This window comes from Zalophus californianus, chromosome 14, assembly GCF_009762305.2.
Source record: "Zalophus californianus isolate mZalCal1 chromosome 14, mZalCal1.pri.v2, whole genome shotgun sequence".
Lineage (NCBI taxonomy): Eukaryota > Metazoa > Chordata > Mammalia > Carnivora > Otariidae > Zalophus > Zalophus californianus.
This window is the reverse complement of record NC_045608.1, coordinates 7,431,617-7,455,308: the sequence shown is the minus strand read 5'-3', so window position 1 is coordinate 7,455,308 and position 23,692 is coordinate 7,431,617. Positions and strand designations below refer to the sequence as shown.

The following is a 23,692-nucleotide window of genomic DNA, read 5'->3' as shown; positions in this document are numbered from 1 at the left end:
AAATCTTTTTTTAAAAAAAAGAAAAGAAATAAACAGGCATGAACTACAGAGACACTGAAGAATAGGGAAGAATCTCAGGTACATTATGCTAAATGAAAGAAGCCAGACTCAAGGCTACGTACTGAAAGATTCCATTTGTATGGCATTCTGGAAAGAGCGAAATGGTAGGGACAAGAAGCATATCTGTGGTTGCCGGGGGCTGGGGTGGAACGAAGGGGTATGAGGGAAGCTGTGTATGTGTGGAGTGGGTACCGGAAATACTCCACATCTTGATTGTGGTTGTGATTACATAACTATATGTTTGTCAAAACCCATGGAACCATACACTAAAGAGAGAGCTTTCCTGTATGTAAATTACACCCCAACCAAACAAAACAAATAATAATAAACCAACATGGCACCACATACTAGGTGCCAGGCACCATTTGAAGTACCTCTCACATATTGACTCAATCCTCATAACCACCCCAGGAAGTGGGCACTAATTATCCTAAATTGTGAAAGTTTTGTCCCCAGAGCTCTCTCACCTTCTTCAGTTTCCTCACCACTTTGGTCTGACCCCTAGCATGCTCTTCCTTCTGCAGGCCTCACCTGTCCCGTGGCTGTCTTCTTCCCACAGCCATAGTAGGAAGAGTTCCCACTAACTTGGTCCCCTGAGAGGCACACAGCTAATGAAGAGGCCTGGCAGGGAATGCAAACTCAAATGCCTACAGGAGCCAGGCAGGTAATGTAAAGAAGCAAAAGCACACTGGGGCAATTGGCAGTGGTGGGGACTGCAGAAATGGGAAAATCCATGCTGTATTTAAAGGGGACAGTTGCTCCCGAGCTCCAGCTGCTACCAGGGGGGAAGTGATAAAGGCCCAGTGTTGTCAGACCTTCTGATAGTTCAAGAAAATTCTAACATTCTCTTGTTTATATGAGATGTCATGATTTTTTAAATATCAGCAAATCAGCTAAATTAAGAAAAAAAAACCTGTTTAGATATGTTTTTATTATTGTATAATAATTGTGTGTTCACCCCTTTCTTTTCCACCAAAATCACCCCCAAAGTACAAGAAAACAAGAAGCAGAAGTGGCAAATCCATATTTAGTGAACTAAGGCAACATCTGTAGCCCCAAACTGCAATATACAAAGTGGAAAGGAGGATGAAGAATGCAAATGAGCTCTGCAAGGTGGAGAAAGGTCAGACCCAAATGCTGGATAAGGAGAATCTAGTGAGAGGCAAGCCAGTCCTCTCCCGCGGTCCTGGAAAATCTCAGGAATTGGATGCCTCAGCTACTGCAGAAAGCAGGAGACTGAATCGGGGATTGGTTGAAAGTCTGTATATGAAACAGACCTCTAGATTGCCACCCCCATCCTGCTCAGTCTCAGCTAACTGCCTTCTCTCCCTTCCTCTGGAGACAGGAGATGTAGCATCTGGAGAAATTACATCAGAGAGGCTCCAGACTCATGGGCGGTAGCATGGAGCAGTGCAGGGAATGAGCTGCCCGAAGCTGCAGGCAGAGAGTTTGGTGGCAGTGGACAGATGAAGAGCGAGACCACTGCCCCCTTCCCTGGCCTTGCCCCAAAGAGTCTGTAGCCAGGCTTATCCTTTCCCAGAAGGCAACTGGAGCTCATTTGCACAATCTGAACCACTCAGAGCAAAGACCTCCAGATTCTGACATATAGGAGTCTCTAACCTAAAAGCTCCCTGGCAACCCACTGACTCACCACTTGATGAGCCAAGTTCCTGCCATGCGCGCTGATCCTAGCGGTCATTCTAATGGGCACCCAGACTTTTGAGGAAAGCTTCCCACGTGACAAGAGAGTTCAAAACAAACTAATGGAAAAAAAGAAGAAGAAGAAACATAAACAATTCAGGCAGCAAAAGATAATTTCAAATAAACTCAGAGTAGTATTCTTGAAGAGATAAAATGAGATTGCATCTATGAAACAGGAACCGGATGCTCTCTCTATAAAGAAATAACACTCCAAAAATAAGAAAGACCTCTAATAAAAAGTTTTAACGTGGCATAAGTTAATTTTTGGTAAAATTCCCCTAAAAGTAGGTCAGGGAGACAAAAATCAGAAAATATAATAAAATTAGAGAATTGATCCAACGGGTCCAATATCTAATAGAAGTTCCAGAAAGAGAGAACAGGAAAAATGAAAGGAGAAAATAATCAATTACATAATATAACAAAATATCCCTCACATAAGGACATGAACCTTCAGGTTAAAAGTGCCCACACAGGGGCACCTGGGGGGCTCAATCAGTTGAGCATCCAACTCTCAGTTTCAGCTCAGGTCATGATCTCATAGGTGTGGGATCAAACCCTGAGTCAGGCTCCACACCCAGCACAGAATCTACGTCAGATGCTTTCTCCATCTCCCTCTGCTCCTTCCCTGCTTGCATGCTCTCTCGCTCTCTCTCAAATGAATAAATAAGATCTTAAAAAAATAAAAGAGCCCACAGAGTGCCCAACCTCATTCATTTTAAGGAGACCCACACTAAGACACATGATCATAAAATTCAGAACACTAATGACAGAAGATTCTAAGGCTCCCAGAGAGAAAAACACATCACAGGAAAACAAACAAACAAACAAAAAACCAAACCAGTATAGGAATGGCATTGGAGGGGTGGCTGTGGCTCAGTCAGTTAAGTGTCTGACTCTTGATTTCAGCTCAGGTCATGATCTCAGGATTGTGAGATCTAGTCCTGTGTTGGGCTCCATGCTCAGTGGGGAGTCTGCTTGAGATTTTCTCTTTCTTTCTCCCTCTGCCCCTCCCCCCACTCACTCTCTCTTTCTCTCTCGCAAATAAATAAATCTTAAACAAACAAACAAAAGAATGACATTGGATGTCTCAAAAGCAATATCAGAAGCTACAAGATAGTGGAACAATATCTCTCAAATTCAGAGGGCAAATGATATTCAGCCTACATTTTTCTACCCAGCCCAACTATCAAACAAACATGCAGGTAAAATAAAATCACTTTTAGATTTGCAAAGCCCCCGAAATTCTGCTTCCCATGAGGGAAGAGGCTTTCTGGAGGATGTACTCCTATGAAACAAGAAAGTACACCAGGAAAGACAAAGACAAGGGGTGTGTGTTTCTTTTTTTAAAAGGTAGAATTAGTATTTTATTGTCACTTACAATCAGAGGGCAGTTGGGTATATAGTCTTAATGCTTGATCTTTCCTTTTCATAAATAAAACAATTATAAACAATTTTTAAAAGATTTTATTTATTTATTTGAGGGAGAGAGAGCATGAGTGGAGGGGAGGGGCAGAGGGAGAAGCAGACACCCCACTGAGCAGGGAGCTCAATATGGGGCTCGATCCCAGGGCCCTGGGATCACGACCCAAGGTGAAGGCCAACACCTAACTGACTGAGACACCCAGGCTTCCCCTGCCCCCAAATTATAAGTTTTAAACAGGCAATGGCTGGTTATGCTTCAGCAAACAGGATTAGATTAATTCATTCTTCAAGATTTTCTTTATTAACTCCAGAAAATCCACCCACCTTTTGTCCTTTTTTAAAAGAATTAGAAGGTTGGCATGCATTTGACTTCACACTCGAAAGCAACATCCTGATGTCATTCACATCTACTTCCAAGGAACATCATGTTGGAACACTTTTCAGAGAAGGAATGAAGAAAGGCTTGATCATTTTGCGAGGCCCACAACATGTGAATGAAAGTCAACTGCTAAAAGTTTACCTCCTCCACTGTTTAAATCTTCCTGAGAAGCACACTTGCTTTCAATCTGCTTCACCATTTTCGTGGCTGGGGTCTGACAAGCAATTTTAAAAACCAATGAAAGGGGATCCAAAGCACCATACAGATCTTAGGAAGTAGTATATTTGACACAAGATCAATGAAGTAAATTTCCAGGATGATAAAGGGAGGTCCCAGGACAATAGCTATGCAGTAAGCCTAGACAATAATCAATCCCTATTGTTAGGACAAAGGACTTCAGTGGGAAAAATTGAGGCTGGTAAGATCTGATAGGGTTGACTCTGTCAAAGTTGTATTGAGATATATTTAACAAAACTATTGGATGGTGCAGGAAGACTTAAGCCATGGGTTCAAAGAAAGCTAAACAAATGGGGGAAAAAAGTGAGGCAATTGTTAACTCCAGGAAAAACAAAAATTTGAACATTTTTTTGTTCAAAGAAACAAGGAAAAGAAATTATAGTGCACAATTATTTTGTGGCTGGGGCACCTGGGTGGCTCAGTTGGTTAAGCAACCAACTCTTGATTTTGACTCAGATCATGATCCCAGGGCCATGAGATCAAGGCCCAAGTAGGGCTCTGGCTTGGGTGTGGAACCTGCTTAAGATTCTCTCTCTCCCTCTTTCTCTGCCCTTCTCCCCCTACTTGCATGCACATGTGCACTTTCTCCCTCTCTCTCCCTCTAAAAAAACAAAACAAAACAAAATAAAATAAATAAAATAAGATAATTTTGTAGCCAAAATAATAAAAACATTGAATATGAATTAAACAAAATATAATTTAACTATAGTAGTAAAAAAGGGGGGAAAAGAGGTGTATAACAAAATAAAGTAAAATCATTCTTTTTTTAATATTTTAATTTTTTAGTTAATTAATTAATTGTTTATTTGAGACAGAGCACGTGCACACAAGCACGAGTGAGAGGGAAGGGCAGAGGCAGAGAGAGAAACAGACTCCTCACTGAGTGGGCAGCCCAACTCAGGGCTTGATCCCAGGACCCTGGGATTTTAGAATATATATATATATATATATATATATATATATATATATAGCTAGAGAGGCTTTTTTTTAAATTTGGAGATAAATACTAGAAATAATAACTAAAAATTTCAAAAGGGATTACCTCTGGGAGGAGGTGGGTGGCGCTATCAGTTACTAAGGGGTATGGAATGGGTGTGTGGGGGCCAGATAGGGGACTGGTATTTTTAATTACAAGACTTCTAACATGACTTATTCTTAAAAACTTTATTTTTTTAATTTTATTTTTATAAAAATCTTATAATTTTTAAGATTCAAGTTTAAGTTTTGTTTTGCTCTACACTGTTTCTTGTGTACTCTATTTACTTGAATTTAATTTTTGTTTTGCTAAAGAACAACCTCCAGTAATTCTTTCAAATATCCTATGGCTGGAAAAAGCCATTTATTTAACCTTTTATCCGCCAAGATTTATTGAGGTAAAATTACATACAGTAAAATTCGCTCTTTTCAGGCATACATTTCTATGACTTTTGAGAAACTTACACAGTCATACAAGCACCACCATAATCAACAGAGAGTATTTGCATTACCACAAAGAGTTCTCTTGTTCCTTTTTGCAGTTAGTTTCCTCCCCACAAGCTCCTGGCAACCACTGATCTGGTTTTTCCGTCCCTATCATTTTGCCTTTTACAAATGTCATATAAATAAATGGAATCAAACAATATATGGCCTTTTAAGTCTGAATTCTTTTACCTAGCATAACGCTTTTGAGAGTCATCCATGGTATCAAAGTCATGGAAACCAAAGGTATAATTGATCATTACTCATCAGTGCGATTAACTAAATAGTTCCAGTCATACGCTCAGATTATACTTCCTGGCTCCTTCGTGTTTGGGTGAGGCCATGTGATTAGTTCTAGGCAATGAGTGGTGAGTACATATCACTTCTGGGCTGGACCACTGAACTGTTAATGTGAGACCCATTGATCTTTCTCTTCCTTTCTGCCACAGTGATGCGCAACATTCCAGACAGTGGTTGCTCTGCCAGCCTGAGTCTTAAGAGTGACTACAACCAGCAGAGTCCACTGCTGACCTGTGATGGACACGTAGCCAATAGATAGGTAGCAAGAGCCAGAAAACACACCTTTGTGGTTTTAAGCCATTGAGATTTGGGTGTGGTTTGTTATCACAGCACGATCAGCCTATATTGATCCATAGAGAAGGCTTGTGTATTTAAGCACAGGAAAATTTTCCTTTATTGCTGCTTTAATTATTTCCTCTCTCTATTTTTCCCTCTCTCTTTCACTTTCTTCTTTCTCTCTATTAGGCACTATTATCTCTATTAGGAACTATTAGGCAGGTGCTGGAACTTTTGAATGTACCTTCCATGTCATATACCTTCTCTTTGTCCTTTCAGAATTTCTAGGAGAAATTCTGTTTTAATCTTTTAGCTTACTACTGTGTTGTCCAGCCATATTCATTTTGCTATCAACTCAGCTTTTCAAAATCATATATTTGTATTTATTTTCCAAGACCTCTATTTGCTTCTTTTAATAAAGAAGCTAAAATGAGTTTTTGCTTGATGGGTGCAGAAGCTTCCACATTTTTTCTAGAGCTATTAATTATTTTTAAAGCCTTCTGTTTGTTCTAACTTCCCCCTTACTTGTTGGTTCTCAGGTAGCTTTCTTCCAGAGTGCTGGCTTTCCTTAAATGCTTGCCCACTGATTTTTGCTGGTCTGTAATACTCTGCATTCAGGAATTCCTATTTGCCTGATTGTTGATTTAATTATAATGGAGGGCTTCTGATTTTTTTGAGAAGAGATGGCTGTCCTTATGAGGTTCTGTGTTCTTGTGGTTTGCTGGGTATAGGAGCTCTCTGTCCTTCGTGGGAGTTGTTAGCTCCCCTGGAGCACTGCCCTGCATGTCCCTCTGTGCATGTGGCTGTTAATACTGCTCCTTACTCTGCAGGAAGGAAGGTGGGGCCCCTCAGGCTAGATTCTCTGCAATCATTTCCACATATCCTGGTAAACTGCCCCCAAGACCTTCTCCCTCTAGCCATTGATTGCTTTTTGCACCCTCCAGATCTCACTCTTGGTAATTTTTTGCTTCCTGCCTTTCAAACTGTGTTTTCCTCCAGTCTTGTTTTCTTTTTTTTTTTTCTCTAATACAATCTTTAAGAATCCATGGTGTGAATTAAACAAAGCATGTCTGTGCACTGCATATGGCCCATGGGTTGCCAGTTTGCAACATCAGCCTTAAGAGAGGTTCTGTCCTCCTAGGGAATTGATGTTTGCTTTTTTAAATTAAAAAAAAAAAGTATAATCCTCCCACAAAGATGTCTTTTGTGCTAAGAGACCAAGGAGAAATAAAGAGTACACTCAAAAAAAAAATGTATACAAGTAAGAATTGTTTCTTTTGGAAATTAGAAAACACAGATAAGCATAAAGAAGAAAATAAGAATCACTCCACCCAGAGATAAGCGGTGTGAACATTATGGTGCATTTTCTGACACACACACACATAAATATATGACTTTGTTAGTACTTGTTTGAAATTGATATCAAACTACTGATAACTTTTTTAAAAGTTGGTTTTCCACCTCACATTGTATCATGGACATTTTTCCACATCAGTAATATTTACTTCATTTAATATGTCATGTTTCAGGGGTTCCTGGGTGGCTCAGTCAGTTGAGTGACCCGCTCTTGATTTCAGCTCATGTCATGATCTCAGGGTTGTGAGACCGAGCCCTCTGTCAGGGCTCTGCCCTCAGTGGGGAATCTGCTTGAGATTCTCTCTCTCTCCCTCTCTCTCTGCCCCCTCCCCCCCGCCAAAATGTAGTGTTTCATTCCATTTGGGGCCATAATATATTCAATGAATTCCCTCTTGTCAGACATTACATTGTTTCTAATGTTCACTCTTGATAAGTGATGCTACAATCTTAGGATCAAATTCTAAAGTGGAATTGCTGCATCAAATGCAGCTGAGTATTTAAGAGTTTCCCAAGGAGAAAGGTCTTCAGATGAAGGAAGGCAAGTCAAAGGGTGGCCTTTTAGACATCTGCAACCAGCGCTGGGAGCACTGCTTTGGGCAAGGGGGTAGACCTCAAACTCATACTCGAAGCCGCCAGTCCCTTTGGCTTATCCCTCCTTGGAGACATCTGGGGAAGGAGGATGCATGACCCATTTTGTAAGAGCCTTTTTTCATTTTCCCTCTGAGCACTGTCCTTCTAGAGGCCCTTGTGAGGAGGAGGGTGGGGCAGGGTACTCAGCGTCCACCCGAATCTGGAAGTGAAACTGTTTTCAAAGCAGAGCACAGAAGCTGTGGAGGACTCCCAAGGGACTAGAGTGGGTGCTCTTAGCCAAGTGTCTCTTTCCCCCTCTCGATGCCCTGTTATCCCCCATCTTCCCAACATGGCCCCCACCCCAGGCTGACTTTGAGTCCCTGAAACCTTGACAGCTTTCTAGAAGTGTTGACTATTAGGCTGAACCATACGAAATTGCTGTTTCTGTAGGTCCAAAGTGGTTGAGTATTGACAATTTCTAGGTAACTCTGGTCTGGTTGGTTCCATTATTTCGGTCCGTAGAACATTTCTTTAGCACTCGTTCCGAGCCAGGCACTGTGCTAAGCAATTTACCATCATTTTTAACCGTCACAACTTTCTGAGACAGAATTGCTCCCTATTTGAAAGAGAAGAAAACTGTGGCTCAGAATTTCCCCTTTCAGAATTGCTTGGGGGCTGGCTCACCCTCCAAATTTAAGATCTTAACAAAAACGACAGTATTTGGAGTTGTAGTTAAAGGAGCTGGTGGCTCTGGCATGTACTAATTGTGATGCCCCTTGGAGAGTGTCTTAACTTGGAAGAACCAGTTTCCACCTCTGTGGGTGTGAGGTCTCAGTGAGAAGTGTTCTTGATCTTGTTTCCGCGTTAGAAAAATCCCTTTGGTATTGAGAGACTCAGTCTTTTCATCAAGAAGATGGAGATCATAACCACTGTGCTCAGCTACACGAGGGACCAGCTGTTAGGACACAGTTCCAGGCCCAGCCAGAGGAAGCGGAGCCTGGGAGGGGGAAGGAGCCCCACCTCCACCCACCACGTGGAGCGCCCGCCCCGCCCGCAGCGCGATTCCCGGGAGTGCGGGGCGGGGTCGGCACGGCACCGCTCGGCCAACGCCTCTCCAAGGCCGCGACACTTGCGAGTGGCACGACCCGGCCACCGCGGCCCGCAGCATCCCCGGCAGCCGGGAGCGGAGGGGGCGGCGAGGGGCGGGGTCTCAAGGCGGGGCCTCCCGCGACCTTCCTCCCCGCCCCACCCCCCGCTTTTTTTGTCCGCCTAGATACGGAAAGGCTCCCCTGCGCCTTTAAGAGGCCGACGAGGGCAGCCGATTGGCCGAGACGCGCCGGTGACGTCACACCGGGGCCGGCGCCGAGGCGGCCCTGTCGGCCCGCGCCCTACCCCTCCCGCCCCGCGGCGCGCTCGCGGACAGTCCGCGCGCGGGCCGGGCCGGCGCCCCGTCAGCCTCGCTCGCCCGCGTCGCCCGGAGCCCCGGGGGATGCTCCCGGCCGGCACCCCCTATGGCCGCCGACGTCTTCATGTGCTCCCCGCGCCGGCCCCGCAGTCGGGGCCGCCCGGTGCTGCTCAAGCCTCAGGTGCCTGAGGACGACGACGACTCGGACACCGATGAACCGTCCCCGCCGCCCGCCTGCGCTTCGGCCACCCCGGGCCGGGCCCACGCGAGCGCCGCGCCGCCGCCGCCCAGGGCCGGGCCGGGCCGCGAGGAGCCTCCGCGCCGCCAGCAGATCATCCACAGCGGCCACTTCATGGTGTCGTCGCCACACCGCGAGCACCCGCCCAAGAAGGGCTACGATTTCGACACGGTCAACAAGCAGACGTGCCAGACCTACAGCTTCGGCAAGACCAGCTCCTGTCACCTGTCCATCGACGCCTCGCTCACCAAACTCTTCGAGTGCATGACCCTGGCCTACAGGTAGGGACCCGGCGACCCCGGGCCGGCCCCACCTCTCCAGAGGAGCTTCCTACTTTGCCAAAACCGGCGCAGAGGGCTCGACCGCCTGAGGACCCCTGGGCTGCACGCATTGCCATTGGTTCTTGCCCCTTTGGGAGGGTTTATGGGTCTGGGATCCTCGGTGGAAGCCAGAGGGGTCGGTGTCCTGGCCTCTTCCCCTGCTGGCAGTGCTTGGGTTCTTCCGGCTTCACGTCCTCCATCCAGGCCCTCCCCTCCAATGTCCCGAGGCCACCGACTTTGGACGCGAAAGAGGTGTAAATACAGGCTGCCCCTTGTGTTACTCGACTCTCCACCCCTGCCCCCAGACGCTTTGTGTGTTTCCAGCAATATCGAGTAATGGGTAAGAGCACCTGTCCAGGGGTGGCTTCAGTGCTGGTTCCAGTATTTAATGGTTGCGTCAAATCTCGGAGCCTGTTTTCTCCTTTATGAAGAGGGGATGACAGTAGTATCAGCCTCCATTGGCTATTTTGGGGATGGAACGAGAGAGGTAGTGCTTATTCCAGTGCCTGACACATAGTTAGATGCTCTGCAAATGTTAGCTACTTTTCTTATTGCCCCAGCAGAGAGAGGCTGGGTCTCCGCACATCTACTTTATTGGGAGACCCTCTCCCACCTTAGTGGCCAGCCTGGGTGCCTCCTAGGTAGACTTTCAGACCCACAGCTGTTGGAGGTGCAGTCTGCCCCCCTGACAAGTTGGAAGGTTCTCTGGTCAGCCCTGAAACATTATATGGAGATGGCATTGTTGAGGGCAGGCATCCCAGACACCATTCTGACACGTGGATCCAGCTCTGGGCAGAAATCCCTTTTTTTTCTAAGTCACAGATCTGCCTGGCCCTCACGAGTTAAAGTGTCTTTCCACCCTCTCCTCCTTCTGAGTGCATGTTAGGTATTTGTGCCAGGTGACTTCTGCCTCAGCAACAGAACTTCTTTGGGCTAGCTGCAGTGCAGAGCAGTCCAGTCCCGTAGGAAGCTCACGATAGGATCTCTGCTGAGTGAGGGTTATTGCATTTGTAATTGCACTGGCCCAGGCTGTCTTAGGTCTGCTGTGCAGGCGGCACAGGGAAAGTTTCCTAGGAGACTCCAGAAACAGTGCAAAGAAAAGTAGGTACGTCCCCCACCCCCCCCACCCCCGCTCCCCGCCTTTTTTGGAGAGCCTTTAAACCCAGATCCAAGTTAAAACATTACACATTTACCTGAAGTTAAAACATGGCTCAGGGTGGCATTTTCCCTCTCTGGAATAAATGATTAGTCAATTTGTTCCTTTGTTATGTTCTGAAACGAGCCCTCCCACCCCCACCCCATTTCCTCTCTTGAAGGTTTCCCTGGTGGTTTGTTTGCCACATGGCTGCAGTGCATTACCCAGAGCTCTCTTCCCATCCCCCTTGCGTGGCACATTGGTTAGGCTCTGCTCTGATTCTCTGGTCTTGCCAGTTTGAGCTGGCACTGAGCCTATGAAGATGTTCTCTCTTTTTTTTAAATGGTATTGAGATTGCAGCCTTTTGCCCTCTTTTAGCCCTGCTTACTCAGTCTCAAATTTTGAGCACTTCATTGGAATCAAACCCACCTAGATTGTAGCATATGCCACAAAGCCTTTTCCAACAAAACTATAGGTGAAAGACAGGAATGTGTTTTCTGAAGACGACTTAATCCTTTTCTTTCTTTTAATGTAAACTTCTTCGTGTGCTGGGAGAGAAGGGATGATTAAGTAGCAGGAGGCATGAGTAGAAAGCTCTTACCTAAGCTCTGCTAAAGGAAAAATAAACCAGTCTTCCCTTTGCCCTTTTAGGTTTGGATAACCTAAAGGCTTATTATTAAAGAACACCAAAGAATTTTAGTAATGGCATTTTTTCCCCCACTTCTTTCAAAAATATCTTGGCAACTGGCCATTGCTCAATTAAGTTTCTTGATTGCAACATGCACCCTTACCTTGCTCTTCAAGACCTCCAGCCGCACTGGCTCTTTTGCTTTGCTGTAGTTCCCTGTGCACAAGTCCTGCCACTCTGCAGGTCCCCAGTGGGTATCTGCCTAGTAATTTCTCATGAAGACACTCTTTGTCTCTCCCTGTGAGGCTGATTTGACTGTCCCCAAATTTAGTTGGCAGTGTGGAACTGTGGTACAGATTGACAGAGGAATGACTCAAAACCAGTTGTCTGGGCTCTTGCCTCTGGCACGGAAAGCAGCAGGCGAACAGGGGTTTCTGACCTCAGCTGTGCTATCATGACCACTAGCCGAGAAGGAGGATTGAGATGGGGGCAGGGGAGAAGCGGACTTGATCTCAGTGGTGGTCTGACTTCCCTTTCCATGGGATTCGAGCCTTCACCACTGTTTGCCAGGTTTTCTCCTTCTCCTTGGGCCTAGAGGAAGGCCAGCGGGGCCTTCTCTTCTGCCTGTTTCTGGCCTAGGCTCTTTTTTAACCTCAGCTTCCTGTCTGTCTCCTGGTCTCTTGGTTCTAACTGCCTAATTCTTCCTGGTACACTCTGTGCCTTTTTTTTTTTTTTTTTTTTTGGCTTCGTTTCCTGTTAAACTGCTGTCTCCCAGCTGTTTCCAGATGATGTTCAACAGTTCTTTGGGGGAGGAACTAAATGCAGGGGAAGTTGTGGTAATTTTTTCCCCAGTCCCGTGAAGTGGTCCAGGGATTCTGAATGTGATCTTCCTGAACATGCAAAGTCTTGAACTCCTAAAGGGTCTTTGGCAGGACTGACTTGGGTTGGGGAATAGGGTGTTTGAGAAATGGGGACTGCGTCTGAGTGCGCCCAGTGGCCCACCTGGGCAAGTAACAGCTCCATATCTGGCCCTAGAATCCGTGTCCTTCCCGCACTGTGATGCTAAATAGCCCCATAGGAAAACATGATTTGGTCCTACAGTGTGTGCTCAATTACTGGGATGTTCTGGAGGGGAAGAAGTTGCTTTTCTCCAAGGCAAAGTTTAGGTGATAGATGGTGGGGAAAAAGCCCATGGTTTACCTTTTCAAAGCCTTCCTGTCTGCCACTGTAAAATGGGGAGAATAAAACTGCCCCTCAGGGTGGATGTGAGGATTAACTGATATGATGTCTGTAAGTGTGTCTAGTACCTGGCAGGCAAGAGGGGGGCTTCACAGGCTGAATCCAATTCTCTGTCTTCACCCAGCTGACATTTAGGAGGACCAAGATTCCTCATCTGTAAGCTGAAGGAAATAACGTGTCTGACTGGGGTCTTTTAGTGTGGCTTTCAAATGCCTGCTTGACAAATACTAAATAGATGCATTCTTGCTTTGCCCATGCTTTCCAAGCTCCACAATGGAGCTATGTACTCTAGAACATAGTTCATGGTTCTTGCCCTCTTAACATTTTAAGGAATGTCACACATGTAACTCACCCACACAGATTCTGATCACATCTAGTAGATAGTTTTTTTGTGGTTGGTTTTGGTTTCACTTCTCTACCTTTTTATGTAACTCTTTATTAGGAGGCCTAGGTGTGAATGTTTCTGGAGGGCAAGAGATGGTCTTTTTATGTATTTAGGGATAAGCAGTAGCTTTCTGGACAATGGGTTTCTGCTTAAGTGGATATCTGAGGAGACCTTTTAATTCGGACCTGTAAGATAGCTTTGGGATACGAATTTCCAAAATCTACCCCTGTATACTTATGCTCTGTATAGTAACCCTGTGCTCCTGACCCAAGGTGGGAATCTCTGCCAGACTTAAGGAATTGCCAGGATTAAAGGTTTGGAGCACAATATCCTCCAAATTTTAGGTTATCAGTAGAGGTACTTTCTAATGCTAGGCATGGTAACTAGTTGTAAATGGGAACCGTGCACACAAATGACGAAATTTACTCTTCTGCAAACATGCCAAAGATAAGCAAGTTTTCTTTTACACTTTTTTTTAGTATTTGTTCATTATATAGTATGCACTGAGGGGCGAGAATGAGGTGGGAATGAGGGCTACAGAGATGATGAGAAAGACAGTCTCTGTCCTTGAGGAGCTCACAAAGTAGGGATTGGGGGACAGATAGACAGTGGTAGAATAATTAGCAAGGGCTATGATAAAAAATGTGAGCCAGCTCTGCTGGCAGTACTGAGATTGAGAGAGAGAGAGAGAGAGAGAGAAAGAGAGAGAGAGAGAGAGAGAGTGTGTGTGTGTGTGTGTGTGTGTGTGTGTGTGTGTGTGTGTTTACATAATTGCTATCAATGTGGATGGTTTCCCCTGACATCAGGGTTTAATACTTACCTCCCCTTCCCCATGTTAACTGTCCACAGTTATGGACCATATTGCCCAGCAGGAAGCCCCAGTGTTCCTTTGCTCTATCTTCTTCCCTTTAGTAGACTGGGAGCAGATTTCCTTTTCATGTAGAGGCTGATTGGCTAATTGCCATACTGATGGAAGGGCGAAGAAAAGCGATAATATTGGGAAGAGCCTGGGAAAAAAGGTTAGAGGAGAAGGTGGAGAGAGTTTATTTGCAAGGGTGGAAGAAGGGATGAGGATTCACACTAACTGAGCACCCCTGTGTGCTGGATTCTCTTTATGTGATTTTTGTTTTTTAGATTTTATTTATTTATTTGAGAGAGAGAGAGAGTGAGCACAAGAGGTGCGGAGGGGCAGAGGGAGAAGCAGACTCCCCTCTGAGCAGTGAGCCTGAGGACAATGACATGGGACTCTATCCCATGGTCCTGGGATCATGACCTGAGCCGAAGGCAGACACTTAATCAACTGAGCCACCCAGGCACCCCTCTCTTTACGTGATCTTAAGCAACTCTCACAATAGCCTTCTCAGGTGGGTGGTGGTGGAATTGTCATTTTTCATATTAACCCCCCCCCCCCCCCCCAAGTTTAGAAGTTAATTTGCCCTGTTGCTGAGGTGAGGCAGCTTGTCCAAGGTAGTGTCTCTGGAGCTGAAAAGTTACCTCTCTCATCTGCTCCACAAAAGCCTGCGGTCCTGTTAGGAGGTGAGAGTGCCAATCCCTCTAAAGCAAGGCATGGGGAAACCAAGATGGGGGAAAGGGGGAAAGGAATGCCTTTAGGCTGCTCTGTGCCCTTCCATGTGCTGCCCTTCCCCACCGATGAAATCCTCCCCATCCTTCAAGACTCAGCTCAAGCACTGTTGTTCTAGTAAGGCTTTGCAAAGGGCGTGCATATCACATTGCTCTGTAAATCCATGATCCTTGTTGATTCTGCCTCATAATGTTATGTAGACCTGACTTGGCACCATTCATGCTGTCTTCACCTTTGACTTTCCCATAGAGCCTAACAGTGTCTGGCACATACTAGGTGATTAAGAAATACTTGTGAAATTGAAAACGGAAGCTCAGGGACCTGGAAGCCAACATCATAAACTTGCCCTTGGCGAGCTTTATTTATCTTCACCTGTGCAAAGGCAAACACAAACTCTGTGGAGCAGTGCTTTAGAGGATGTTGGTGTGGAGTGGAACAACAGGCTGAGTGCTTTTGTTGGCTGGTATTTGTATTGTGGCCCATGTGGACTGTTGCAGCAGATTAATGACACCTCCCCCCGCAATATCCATGTTGTAATCCCCAGAACCTGTGAATATATTAGGTTACGTGGAATCAAGGTTGCTAGTCAGCTCTCTTTAGGATAATGGAGAGATTCCGAACGCCTGGGTGGCTCGGTCGGTTAAGTGTCTGCCTTTGACTCAGATCACGATCCTGGGGTCCTGGAATCGAATCCCGCATGGGGCTCCTTGTTCAGTGGGAGTGCTTCTCCTTCTGCCTGCTGCTCCCCCTGCTTGTGCGCTCTCTCTTTCTGACAAATAAATAAATAAAATCTTTAAAAAAAAATAAAAAATGTAGAGATTATTTTGGATTATCCAGGTGGGCCCATTGTATCACAAAGTCCTTAAAAATAGGAGAGGAATTCAGAGAGAAGCAGAGAGAGCCGCAGAAGTCCTGGCCTGACGCTGCTGGCCCTGAAGACAGAGGTGGGGCTGTGTGCTAAGGAATGTGGGTGCCTCCAAATGCTGTAGGAAAACATATTCTCCCCTAGAGCTTTAGAGGGAACCCAGCGCTGCTGACATCTTGATTTTTAGCCCAGTGAGACCCATGTCAGACTTCTGACGCCTGGAACTATAAGATAATAAAGGGGTGGTGTTCTAAGCCACTCATTTTGTGGTCATTTATTATAGCAGCCATAGGAAACTAATACAGCCTAGTTTGAAATGTTCCTTGAGGTCACGTTTTTAAGCATGTAACCCAGCTTATATAAAGCATTTTCAGCTCTTCTTCAACCGCAGGAGCGCATAGCAGCCTACCGTGGAGTTCTGTCAGGTTACAGGGTGAAGTAGGCACCAGTTCAGGGGATCCAGTGAGAGGAGGGCCCAGTTACGTAAGGACAAGCCTGTAAAATGGATCTTACCCTAGTCCCCGGGACAATTCCTAGAATAGGGTATTGTAGAAAGTTAACTTTACTTATATTTAAAGATTCATACAATGGTGAAAAATTCAGTGTGAGCTCCCATTCTCTTGGGTATAATATATCCAGTTCAGACAGCAAATATCTTAGGTGATATTTTCCATCTTTTGTTGAAATTCTGTCTATAGTTAGAAACCCAGGTCACGGGAGTTGTATTTTATTTAGACAGAACTCTTGGGATCAGGATCAAGGATCAGAGACCCTCCTGTGCTCACCTCTGTAATGGGGGTTTATTGCAAGGATCAGGAAAGGTGCTGGTAATCTCGAGATGATTCCAGGATTGCTAGGACTGCCTGACTTCAGTGCAGACCGGAGCCAGGTTCCAGGCGGCTCTGGGGCTTCGGCACGGAGACGTTGTCGTTCTTTCCTGCTTCACCCCTGTGAAGTGACTCGGCTCTTCTCAGGCTCTGCTTTTCTTCACAGTCTTGCTTATCCCAGTGCCAGCTGGCTCACTTACCTGCAGCCCCGTCTCTTCTTTGCGTCAGAGCCTCTGCTTAGCGGGGCTTTTGCATCTGCCTGACTAGAGCTTGCCCGTGGCCTGTGTTTCAGATCCAGCCCTTGCTTAGAGCTTCCTATTACCGCCAGTGCCCTTTGCCAGATGCCTAGCTAAGCCCCGTAGCCTCCGGTTAAACTGTCTGAGGGGGAGACTAGCTGTCCCCTCCCTCTCTGAGCAGCACCTCACAAGCCCCACAGCATGATTCTGCCCGTGGTCTTTGGACTGGCTGCTCTTTCCTTCTAGAATTTTTTTTTTTTTTTAAGATTTTATTTATTTATTTGACAGAGAGAGACACAGCGAGAGCAGGAACACAAGCAGGGGGAGTGGGAGAGGGAGAAGCAGGCTTCCCGCGGAGCAGGGAGCCTGTTGCAGGGCTGGATCCCAGAACCCTGGGATCATGACCTGAGCCAAAGGCAGACGCTTAACCGACTGAGCCACCCAGGCGCCCCCTTTCTAGAAGTTACTAATCATGCCTCTGTTGGGTGCTAGGGACAGCTCTAGCCTGGGTGATACAGTAGTAAATGAGGAAAATTAGTCATCTCCTGTCATGGAGTTTATATTCTAGTAAGGGGACTCGGTTAGCAAATCAGATGTATGTTGTTAGTGCAGTGAAGAACATAAAACAAAACGAAAGAAGGAAAGTGATAGGGCGCAGGGGGAGGGTGAGCAGATAACTTTATCTCACTGGTCAGAGAAGTCTTATGAGGAGGTGACATTTCAGGTTGAGCTGAAACCTGAGTGGTGAGTAGGAGCCAGGCATGGATAGGCATCCCAGGCTGTAGAAGAGCCCGAGGCGAAGGCCCAAGGTGGAATGAACTTGGCACATTGTGGGGTTAGAAAGAAGGCCAACATGGCTAGAATGTTGAGGGCAGGGTGAGTGGTAGGAGATAAGACTCAAGAGGCAGGGGGCCTTGTTGGCCATGGTGAGAAGTTAGGATCTTGAGCTCACTGCCCTGGGGGATATGGCTTGTTGAGGCTGCTCTGTGGAGACTAGTCGATAGGAGGCAAGAGTAGCAGCGGGGGTACCACTTGGGAGGCTGTGGCGCCTTTCTCAGACTAGGATGGCAGCTGTGGAGGTGAGGAGAACTGGATGGCTTCACGGTGGGTTTTGGATTTGCCAAGGGATGGGGCGTGGAGGATTAAAGAAAGACCAGCATCTACAATGACTGGGAGGTTTTGGCGTGAGCCGTGGGGACTCTTACTGAAGTGAGGAAGCTGAGGAAGGCCCAATCAGCTGCGGTGGCAGGACACGCTGTGGTGTGCCCTGAACTTGTCTGATGTGGGTGCCCTGTGACCGGAGCTGTGGGAGGGGTAGCCTCCCCAAGAGGAGGCTGAGAGGGGGCTGTCAATGTAGGGGGTCCTTCAGTTGTTCAGTGAGGTCCTCACTCTCGCTGGAGCAGTCCTCACATAGCCTTGACCAGTCTTCTGTCCACGCTCTTCCATCTTGCCTCCCAGACCTCTCGTGTGCCTCTTGAGGGGGCCAGCTGCAGGCGGGAGGTTTTGGACTTTTGAGCTGGCGTTCGGAGGTAGTGTCTTTTCTTGCAAAATATATACTATCATATATCCCTAAAGATATTTTTGCTCAGCTGGGTCTAGTTGTGGTAGAGGAATACTGCCTGATCTTAAATAGTCTAAAAAAAACTTCTCCAAATCTAGCATTCTTAATGTATTTGGGGTTGGACTGCATCACCAGAAAAATCGTCTGGAAGGAGGCAGTGTAGAAGGGGAGCTCTAGGAAGGCGTCCAAGATCTGGAAAAACAATTCCAGAAACAGGATTCCTTGCCCTTCACTTTTGAGTCTCAGAAGTGAAGGTAAAGAATCTAACAGCGAAGAGTAAAGCTAAGAAGTAAGAGCCCACAAGGAGTGAGCAAGGAGAACCAGGCTACTGGTAGAAGCAGGTTAGGGAGTTTTAGCTGCGGTGGAGTGAGAAACCATTAGGATTTAGGTAGCGCAGCTTTGCTGTTGAGGAATTTTCTGGGAGTAGGAGGATCTGTTCTGAACGCTAGTTACAATTCCTTCCCTCTGTGGCTTGTGGGCATAGGGAAGAAGGTGGCCTCTTTTGGTTTGTCACCATGAGACAAACTTGGCCATCAAAATAAAAAACCGCTTCTTATGTAAAAAGTAGGGAGATTAACTTAGTTTCTAGATATTTATCCAATAATCGAGTTTCTGAAAGAACACTCTGAAGAACTTTATCCTGTGCTCACATGATAACTGACCCGTTTGCCCATGGACTACCCCGTCTCATGATGGGCAGCTGGGACCTGCCCTGATAGCTTGGTACTGAGCTTTTTAGAGGAAGTTAATTTATAAATCCCTTTTATTTATTAAAATGAAACACTTTGAATGGATTCTTAAAACAACATATGATTGTATTTGTTTGCTATCATAAACAACTCTTTTCTAGTTGAGTAGCAAGCAGGGTCTTTTAAAATGCCTTCTTTGTTCTTTAAATTATCAAACATGTCTTTCTCTGCCTTGGAGCAGGACTCTTAGCCACTTGCACAGACAAGTTTTTGTTGTTGTTTTTTAGCAACGTTACTGAAGTATAATTTATATGCCATAAAACACACTCATCTTTTTTTTTAAGATTTTTATTTTCATTTATTTATTACAGAGAAAGAGAGGAGCGAGAGAGTGTGAGGTGGGGGAGGAGCAGAGGGAGAGGGACAGGCGGGCTCCCTGCTGGGTGGGGGCTGGGGTGGGGCTCAGCTCCTGGACGCCCAGATCTTGACCCGAGCCAAGACCTGAGCCAGTACGAAGAGTCAGACGCCTAACTGACTGAGCCACCCAGGTGCCCCAAACCCACTCCTCTTAAGTATACCACTCATTGATTGGTGGTTGTGCAGTCATTATTCCAATCCAGTTCTAGAGCTGGATTCCATCGCCCCACTGAAATCCTGCCCTTTTATGTTTGCTCCTAGTTCCCACCTTGGCCCCAGATGCGCCCTGACCTGCTTCCTGTGTCTGTAGGTTTGCCTTTGCTGGACGTTTCCTATCAATGGAACCGTTTACGTCTAGCTTAGCATCCTGTCTTGAAGGTTCATCCATGTTGTTTGTTTTATTTATAATAAAATATGTGTCTGTATTTTATTCCTTGTGGTTGCTGAATAGTATTCTATGTATTAACATAGCACATTTGTTTATCCATTCATGACAGACATGTTTTTGAGGGAAGCCTAGTACCTTCATCATTTGGGTGTTGATTTTCCCTTCCCTGTAATAAAATGCTCGTACAGATTGAGATGGGAACGTTCTTCTAAGGTGAGAATAGGAAACAGCAGTGCATATGGCAGAAAGATGATTGGTTTGGGTGCTACTGGACAGTGGTGCCACTGGTTAGTAACATATCACAGCCCCTCTAAGTCACTGTGTCTCTAACTGGGGGGAAAAAAAGGCAAGGGGTGGGGGAAGAGCTTAGACTAGAACCATGGTTACCAACCTTATTTATCTTCAGTGGGCCTAATGTTTTTGAGAGAGATTGCCTTAGGAACAATGTGCATTCAGCAATAAAAAAGATCAAACTACTGGTCTGTGCAACCTGACGAACCTCAGAAACATTATGCTGAATGAAATAAGCCTTAGTCTGAAGAGTATATACAGTTTCATTTATATGAAGTTCTAGAGTAGGTGAAACTAAGGTGAAGAAAAATCACGCCAGTACTTGCCTCTGAGGGAGGTTGGAGAGGGGACTGACTGGAAAGAGGCACAAGAGAACTTCCTAGTATGGTGGTAATCTTGGTAGAGGGTTATATATTTGTCAGAACTCACTGAAAGAGAAGAGCACACTTAAAATTTGTACATTTTTTTTCTGTCAGGAACCATTGACAAATATTGAACGCTGGCTGATGTTATGCATGCTGATGTGTTAAGGATGAAGTGTGCAGATGTCTGCATCTTACTCTGAGGTGCTTTAAAATAGTGGTGCTCAAACCTTTTGGTCTCAGGACCCCTTTGTGCTCTTAAATATCAAAAACCCCAAAGAGCTTTTGTTTGTGTGGATTATATCTGTTGATGTTTACCATGTTAGAAATGAAAACTGAGAAAATGTAAAAATATTTGTTAGAGCATTTAAAAAAATAATAAACCCATTACGTGTTAACCTAAGTAACAGTTTTGTAGAAAATAACTGTTCTCTGAAAAGACGAGCAGATATCTTTAATGTTCAGCTAATGTTTGGTTGGAAGACAGCTGGATGCTCATATCTACATTCATCTGTTGCAGTATCACATTCCTGGAAAACTTCACTGTGTACTCTTGAGATAATGAGAATGAAAAAGGAAAAAAGCCTCTTAGTATTATTTTGAAAATAGTTTTGATATCATGGACCTCCCAGAAGGGCCTCAAGGACCCCCAGGGGTCTCCAGATCACTTTGAGAACCACTGCTCAAAAATAAATAAGATGGATGGATGGATGGATAGATCAACTTTTGATAAAGTAAATATATCAAAGTGTTAATTGTAGCATCCAGGTTGTGGGTACATGGGTTTGCACCATATAATTTTTTCAATTTTTCTGCATATTTGAAAATTTTCACATTGTTAGCAAAGTGAGAAAAATGCATTTATGTAAAGAATGACCACCATGGGGGCGCCTGGGTGGCTCAGTCGTTAATCGTCTGCCTTCGGCTCGGGTCGTGATCCTAGGGTCCTGGGATCGAGCCCCATGTCAGGCTTCCCGCTCCATGGGAAGCCTGCTTCTCCCTCTCCTGCTCCCCCTGCTTGTGTTCCCTCTCTCGCTGTGTCTCTCTCTCTCAAATAAATAAATAAAATCTTTAAAAAAAAAAAAAAAGAATGGCCACCATGGCTTTATCACAGGCAAATAAATACTTTTAACAATATTGAAGACAACCTTTGGAATGAAGTACTGACATATGCTACAACATGGAGGAGCCTTGAAAACATTATGCTAAGAAGCCAGACACAAAGGCCCACCTGTCGTGATCCCATTTATATGAAATGTCCAGATTAGGCAACTCATAAAACAGAAAGTGGAGTAGCGGTTGCCATGGGGATGGAAGAATGAATCAGCACAGCTAATGGGTGTGGGGTTTTTAAAGGAGCAATGAACATGTTCTAAAACCAGAGAATGGTGAAGATCACGCAACTCTGTGAATGTACTTAAATACCAATGAACTTTTTTTTATATTTAATTAATTTATTTATTTTTAGATTTTTTTAAATTTATTTATTCATGAGAGACAGAGAGAGAGAGAGAGAGGGGCAGAGGGAGAAGCAGGCTCCCAAGGAGCAGGGAGCCCGATGTGGGACCCGATCCCAGGACTCTGGGATCACGACCTGAGCTGAAGGCAGACGCTTAACCATCTGAGCCACCCAGGCGCCCTAATTTATTTATTCATGAGAGACAGAGAGAGAGGCAGAGGCAGAGGCAGAGGGAGAAGCAGGCTCCGCGCTGAACAGGGAGCCTGATGCGGGACTTGATCTCAGGACCCCGGAATCATGACCTGAGCCAAAGGCAGATGCTTAACCATCTGAGCCATCCAGGCGCCCACCAATGAACATTTTTAAAGGGAAAATTTCATGGCGTGGAAATTGTGTCTCAACAGACCTGTTATTTAAAAAATATTTAAGACATTTCAGGTTTTCAACATTATCTTTAGGAAGCCTGACTTGGGAAGCACTGGACCGTATGATCCTCAAGATCTTAAATATGTCAGTGTCTAGAAATTTCATAATTCGTTATCTCCCTGTCTCTTCTGTGTATAGTAAATGAGAGAATGGTTGGGAAAATGACCTGCCTCTCCAACTTGCCCAATAGCTTGCCAAATGACCCTCTCTGAGGTTATCCCGTTAAGACCTTTTTTCCTCTTAACGTTGTATGAGTCAGGGGTTACAAATACAAATGCCCACGAGGGCCAGGTGATGTGAGCCATCTGTGAGGAAAAGAGGACCTTTTCTATCATGTATTTTCCTCCTTTTGATAAAGTCATGGTTACAGAGAAATTTTCTATTGTGAAAACCCATGTAAGCATAAACTGCAATTGACTTGGCCTCAGTGATGGATGGAAAGGCAATAGGGAGTGGTGGGGTGCGTGGTGAATTAAAGAATGTTTGCCTGGTTTAAAGGGGGCAGCCATCACTCAGCTTCAGGTGATTCTTGCTATTTGGGAATGTGAGCCCAGTGTTATGAGATTTGGCATATTTGAAAAGTTGGAAGAAATCTGAATTAATATGTGAACTCCACTTTTAAATTTTGCTTCAATTTACAGTTTAATGTCTGAGTCCGAGTATTAGTTATTCTGGGGAAATGAGTTTGGGCTAGGTTAAATCTAGTTTAGAAGTGAGTCTTGGCCAAAGAGATGAAGGAACGTGTTGTGCTGTTTGCCACAGGTCAGCTTCTGGCACAAGGAAAATATTTTTGGGTGTAGCAGCTCTTACTGTGTACCTTCTGCCCTGTGCGTATTTAAAGTCATGGGGCCGTAATTTTAGGAATATAAAATCTAGGATTGCCTGGTAAATCCCAGAGGTATATATGCACCTAGTAGCCAGTTACTTTGAGTTAGGAGGAGCTTGGGCAATTATTTTAAATGATCTTATCTTGGGAAATGGAGGGTCCGTTCTCCATTTTTGTGAATTTCTTGGACTAGAAGTTACTCTTAACTTTATAGTCTGTCTCAGACTATACCCCTTAACTTCACCATAGTTGGGTGGGGTGGGGCTGTTTTCATAGGCGGATTCTGGGGTGGAGGAAAGGGATAATAATTTGAACTCCAAACAGTTGATTTGGTTAGAGTTGAAACAAAATTATAACTCTGTTAGACTGAGGAGGCCTGTCTCTGGGCTCTTGTTTAAGGTTTCTAATCTACACATTTAACATTATATTACATGCCTCTGGCTTTTCTTCCCCAGTTTGAGAGAGAGAGAGAGAGAGAGAGAGAGAGAGAGTGTGTGTGTGTGTGTGTGTGTGTGTGTGTGTGTGTGGCAGTTAAGATAAGAATAGATACTCTGCTTTAGAACCCTTAGCCTAACACACACATTCCCACATAAAAGTACGGTTCCTGCAGCCACCTTGAGCATGTTCCTGCTCTCGGATTTCTATCTATATTTG

General features: G+C 45.2%; 1 protein-coding gene and 1 pseudogene across 2 annotated transcripts in view; one reads left to right on the top strand and one right to left on the bottom strand.

Moving 5' to 3' along the window:
• Positions 1–3,432: 3,432 nt before the first annotated feature.
• LOC113913028 lies at positions 3,433–3,761 on the bottom strand (annotated as a pseudogene).
• Positions 3,762–9,169: 5,408 nt separating this feature from the next.
• The window catches only part of LOC113912620 (MLX interacting protein), a 59,950-nt gene continuing 45,427 nt past the window's right edge, over positions 9,170–23,692 (top strand). Inside the window, exon 1 of one of the 2 annotated variants that reach the window (XM_027576074.2) lies at positions 9,170–9,683. In XM_027576074.2, coding sequence (XP_027431875.1) covers positions 9,271–9,683 — 413 coding nt within the window. In that variant the 5' untranslated portion in view covers positions 9,170–9,270. The remainder of the gene's footprint in view (positions 9,684–23,692) is intronic. The other variant, XM_027576076.2, reaches the window with a different exon arrangement.